At 41.2% G+C, this 5552-nt stretch overlaps 1 protein-coding gene across 2 annotated transcripts; it reads right to left on the bottom strand.

Moving 5' to 3' along the window:
- Positions 1–1544: 1544 nt before the first annotated feature.
- LOC148015563 (uncharacterized) lies at positions 1545–5253 on the bottom strand. Of its 2 annotated transcripts, none has more exons than XM_087665564.1 (4): positions 4832–5253; positions 2690–2757; positions 2279–2457; positions 1545–2181 (listed from the first exon to the last, which is right to left on the bottom strand). In XM_087665564.1, exons 1-4 carry the CDS (start codon positions 5163–5165, stop codon positions 2121–2123), a joined length of 642 nt encoding a protein of 213 aa, XP_087521690.1. In that variant the 5' UTR covers positions 5166–5253; the 3' UTR covers positions 1545–2120. The 2 variants fall into 2 exon arrangements, with proteins under 2 accessions (XP_087521690.1, XP_087521689.1); XM_087665563.1 differs by having other exon boundaries at positions 1545–2189; positions 4832–5248.
- Between the last annotated feature and the right edge of the window lie 299 nt (positions 5254–5552).

A 5552-nucleotide genomic window follows, 5' to 3' on the forward strand; every position in this document is an offset into this window, starting at 1 on the left:
ATCCCCAAAAGGTGAATGATTTTCCTTTTCAAAGGATTCCCCTAAAAGACACCTACCATTGTGAATAACAAGATGTTGAATGCATCATGCTCCCGACAACTAAAACCATGGCAAGTATTTTAACGCTTTCTTTGTAACAATGATAAAACATTTCCACTTCAAAGAATAGTGCAAATCAACATCTCCCACATTTTATAATACTTTTCACACACTATTGAGGTGAACAAATGTTGAGGGCCTAAAACCAAGCTATAAATTAGTCACTTTGTCCTTGTTTATCTTTGTAGGTCACGAGCAATTTAAGCAAGGCCAAAACTAGGTTGTGGATAAGCTTGAAGCACATTATCCTTGTTCCTCTCTATAAGTCACAAAATTGTACACAGTGCACTTGCAAGCCTAGCTAAGGGCTAACAATAGCGAGTGCCAAATTAGGAAGCATAAAGTTTATAGAGGGTTGTGGGCCTAAGCAAGGTAGGTTGTTGTGAGCTTTAAGTAATAGATTAAAAAGAAGGGTGTATAAAACAAAAGTGGAAGGGTCGAGAATTATCATTGCACCATACAGAGAATGGATGGATGTGTTTGGACCCCCCCCCCCCCCCCCCCCCCCAAAAAAAAAGATGGTAAATCGAATATCATGGAGGGAGGGATTGACGGTTGAGAAATTGAGGTTTAAGGGAAAACCCTTGCAGAGATGTGGCAAGAGGGTGAGAAAGGTTTTCTTCATTCACTTGGGCCTCTCAAAAGGCGAGTGGACACATTGTAAAGCATCCTTTGCTTATGAAATACCAAATAAACATCTTCTCTCATATAAATCTGCATATTTTGCAAAGGCAACACATATTCTAACAATTTAAATATGTGGGGGAATGCATATTTTGTAAAGGCATGGCACATATTTGCACACTTCGCATGCACCAAGTTGCATGTCATTATGTTAATTAAAAGCTAGAATTTGCAGCATTTCATCAACTTTCTAACATTTCCTCCAATCTATCTACCATTCTTATACCCACATGAGCTTGACATTGACAACCTCCACATGCCATCAAATATTACCTTAATCTACATCCTATTCCATGATCAGATATTACCTTAATCCACATCCTATGCCATGAACAGGTCAACTCTCCTGGTCCCTACCAGCATCACACATGAGCTCATAGGTTCGAGAACGCTTTATATAATCAAAGATATCTCAACACAACTAAAGCATAAGAGTCATTTAAAAGCACATTTTCATAGCTTGGTTTCTGTTTGGAGGGGAGATTTCTCAAGTTCATTAGTCTTCCATTGTTATACAAGCTTCAGTACACTCTCTGCTTCAGTACACTCTCTTGTCCACATGTGTGCAAGGATAACACACCAGTAAATAGGTGTGATCTCTTCACAAAGAAAGTGACAAAATCAGTGAACACAAGCACCATACAACAGTGAGTTACAGATATAGAATGTAAAACACACATTGAAATTTATTCAGCACCTTTGGGCTTTCAGACTCAATAACCGCAAGTCAGTGACTTTGCAAACAGAGAAAACACAATGTACATGAAACCTAAACCTGGTACAAAAGTGCAGACGTTTGACCACTATCATGCACATCTGCACTCATTCATTAGACAACAGGTTAAGCTCAAATCCCATTTGGCTCAGAGAAGAGGATTTGCATCACTTTACCAGTTACAAGAAAAAGTCTACATTTTACTAGAGGTATCCCACAAGATTTGCCTTCAAAATCAACTCTATAGGAGTATAAATTCTGCGACACCTGCAATTGCACCTTTTGAGCTCGTCAAATGCAGCACAGTACAAAAATTAGCTCACCCACTTCCAGATAAAATCAACTTCCCCTCAACTTTTCTATGTTGCTCATTATTCGGTATGGCATTCTCAGCTAAGTAGAACAGGTGACAAATAGCATGATTACTCTATGGAATAAGCTGAGCATAGCAAAATCAGGACAGACACAATAGTGTCACATGAGGAAGCAGAGCTCTTTGCCAGAACAAGGTCCTCTCAAAGTTCATTGCCTTGGGTCAGTTACTGAGGGAGTTGTGGCATGTACATTTTCGTTTTTGCGCCACACTTCTGAGCGAGTCTGACCTGAAGTTGCATATGATGATCTAGATGTAGCAGTTACTTGCCTTTGACCCATTCCAGTGGAAGATGGAGTACTGGAACTTCCTGCCAGCCTACAAAAGAAATTAGGACCATAACCCACAGTTAAACCGTGATAATGAAATGCTTCCAGGTTAGGTTTCTGAAACTTCCACTGCATTACCTGCTCTCTCCCTTCTTAGTATTCTCGCCCTCTGACCAAATAGGATCATTGAATGGAACAGGCCGAAAGTGACTCATCAAAGAAAGCTCTACTCTCACCCATGGGGGATTCAATGAGGCCGTAATCCATAGCCCTTCCTTCGTGGCTCTGTGCTTAAAATCGGCATACTTCTTATCCCTCTACAGGAATCAGTAAATCACTCCATTAAACATGGACTAAAACTTAAACCTAAAGAGGAGATGGTACACCCATTGCACTTTCCAAATAACTGCAGTGAAGCCACACATCACATCATGTAACAATGAAATGCACAGTTTAGGGCCCCTAGGATGAGATGCATGCTTGACTGCAATCAACATTCGGGTATACCAATATTACTCTTAAGTCTACAAAAGCTCCAATCAGACTCACCCGTCTTAACCTGTTGTCCATCCACATATAAGGGTTTGTAAAAAAATCTCGCCATAACTTCTCAACGTCTGCATTCATTTAAATGCATGGACAGGATTTTAGAAATTACATACACACTAATCACAGAAAGAAGAGCAAATGTATCTTGTTAATTAGAGGGGTCACAACTCGTGCCCATTGTGCACCACTCTATACTAACACATTAAATGTCTCAACAGTCTATGCCACCTGAGCAATCTGCATGTGCAATAGCTATTCTTGTTCCCCAAATTTAAATAGATAACAAAACAGGGAATTGTGGAAGTCTCATGCAAAAAGCATATTATTTCCCTTCCAGTGTAAAACACAATCCAGGTGCAGGTTTTATTAAAGACTATAATGGTTTTTGTTGTAAGTCAATCCAAAAGAAACCATTACTTGCACAGGAAAATATTGAGGTCCAGACACCAACTATTTTTGCTTTGCACATGAGCATGTAACCCACTAAAAGAATATTATTGTTTAAACTTGTTCTTCACTAAAATAAAAGATCATGTTTGGTCTGAAAACTCAGCATATATTTGCACAAACAATATACTGCCCATGTTAGAAGCTGTAGCAATCCTTGTGCATTGCTTGAACCCGAGAGACTTGAAACAAAGAGTTTCAATAGATTTAACAAGACTTCTTCATAGGGGTACCACAGTCAAAGAACCAGCAACAGATTTTTCTCCATCCTCTCATTCTACCTCGGTCAGTGGGATCTTCAAAGGCAGGGGAAAAACATGTATATCAAACTAATGACCCAAAGAGTCCTTGTAGGGATACACCTGGAAAGAGGATGGAGAGGATTCCTCTTTGATCCATGGATAACAATCCAGAAGATTTCTGCCCCACATATCAATGCTTGTAGGAAAACTAGTAATTAGACAATAATCTGTAAATGTTATAGATCCTATTGAGTTTAAAGAATTCTGATTACAATTCTTCTCAGAAACTAAGCAAATTTCCAAAGTGACCTGTACAAGTTCCCACTTTAAATGTCTAGTCAGCTGCATAAACATGCAGAGAACACCTTATTTCTCCTATCATGACAATGAATATTTCCTTTCTCTAAGCCAATGAACAATGTTCGTTCAACCATTTCCAAGAGCTGGATAAAAAACCTTCCACTTGAGTATTCGCAATGTTTTTCCCAACGCTTTGAACCACATCAAACTGATGACTCAAAGAGTCCTCGTAGGGATACACCTGGAAAGAGGATGGAGAGGATTCCACTTTGATCCATGGATAACAATCCAGAAGATTTCTGCTCCACATATCAATGCTCATAGGAAAACTAGTAATTAGAAACAATCTGCAAATGTTATAGTTCCTGTTGAGTTTAAAGAATTCTGATTACAATTCTTCTCAGAAACTAAGCAAATTTCCATAAGTGACCTGTAAAAGTTCCCACTTCAAATGTCTAGTCAGCTGCATAAACATGCAGAGAACACCTTATTTCTCCTATCATGACAATGAATATTTCCTTTCTCTGAGCCAATGAACAATGTTCGTTCAACCATTTCCAAGAGCTGGATAAAAAACCTTCCACTTGAGTATTCGCAGTGTTTTTCCCAACGCTTTGAACCACATTTCACCAAATTATAACTAAGACTGGAGTCGATGGTATCAACTCTTAAACCTTTTATTTGAAGGATTTAAGTTTTCTTTCCAATCTTTGCATTTCACTTGACATTAAACCTCAGTCACACTGATCAATGATCACAGCAAAACCGCTAGGCACATACAATGAGCAGGCACTGCCAATCTGCACATGCTACATTTCCTCCTTAATTTGAAGAAGCCTGGTCTAAGGATCTCATCAGTTGCATAAACATGCAAAGATTCTCTTCTTTCTTCTTAAACTGAACCAGCAATATCAATATGGATACATTACAGTTCCTCGATCTTAAAAAGTCTGGTTCAGATCTATCATCAGCTGCATAAAAGTGCAGAAATTCTCATTTCATCTTAAGCTGACTAAACAGAGGACTGTACTGCAAGCCATCGTGTACAGTTTTTCTTTGAAAATTTCCTCAAAAAAAACACCTAGATGTAAGAAGAAGAAGAAGAAGAAGCCATGAAGAAACAAACAAACAAACAGAGAAGGTAGGCTCTCACATAGTGCAACGGAATCATGCGCGGTTGTCGGCTTGGGCCGGGGCTCGAGCTCGGCCGGCATGCGAGGCCCGATGGTGACAAGCTCTTCACTGCTGCCGGCAGCACCACTGCCGCCGCTGCTACCGCCGCCGCCACTGCTGGAGCTGTAAGACTCTGGAATGCTGGCGAAGAGGCGAGGGTACGGCCTAGGCTTTCGATCATTGAACAGCAAGAAGGCCAGGAGGTGAGGCTGCTGCCGCAGCGAAGGGCTAATGGCAAGAGCACCGCCCCTGCGCGCGAGCAGGAGGCCATGGCTGGCGGCCCATGATCGAGTCGCCGCGGGAACACACTGCATAGTCCTCCTCCTCTACCGAGAGAGAGACAGAGAGCGAGAGATGAGGAAACTCTCCTTAGGTAGAATAGGTTCTAGGCCCAACAAAATATCTTTACGTGAATGGCACTTTTGTTTCAATGGTTTTTTTGCAGTTGTAAGGCGCCACCGGACCCGGTCCGATCAATTGACGCCATTGTCCCTAGGAATCGAACTGAGGCCAGTTGCACACCGGGCTGTGGACGAACGCAGGGTGGAAAAAGAAGCGTCCACTGCCCTACGTGTCAAAAGGCCATTGGGCCCAATTTTTGCGGGTGGCGGACACTTCTGGGCGGGAGATCTTCCCCGTCTCGAAATTTGGGCTGCAAGGTTCGGGAAAAGAAGGATTTGCTTCAACCTAGAACTTGTTCA

The sequence above is a fragment of the Lygodium microphyllum genome, chromosome 24 (genome assembly GCF_053477565.2).
Source record: "Lygodium microphyllum isolate KBCC chromosome 24, Lygodium_microphyllum_v1.1.10, whole genome shotgun sequence".
Taxonomy (NCBI): domain Eukaryota; kingdom Viridiplantae; phylum Streptophyta; class Polypodiopsida; order Schizaeales; family Lygodiaceae; genus Lygodium; species Lygodium microphyllum.

Coding starts and splice junctions, on each gene's coding strand:
- LOC148015563 (XM_087665563.1), bottom strand. CDS start 5,165: ATGCAGTGTGTTCCCGCGGCGACTCGATCATGGGCCGCCAGCCATGGC. Junction 2,758..4,831: donor GCATGATTCCGTTGCACTAT/GTGAGAGCCTAC, acceptor AAATGAATGCAG/ACGTTGAGAAGTTATGGCGA. Junction 2,190..2,278: donor ACTAAGAAGGGAGAGAGCAG/GTAATGCAGTGG, acceptor TTTCTTTTGTAG/GCTGGCAGGAAGTTCCAGTA.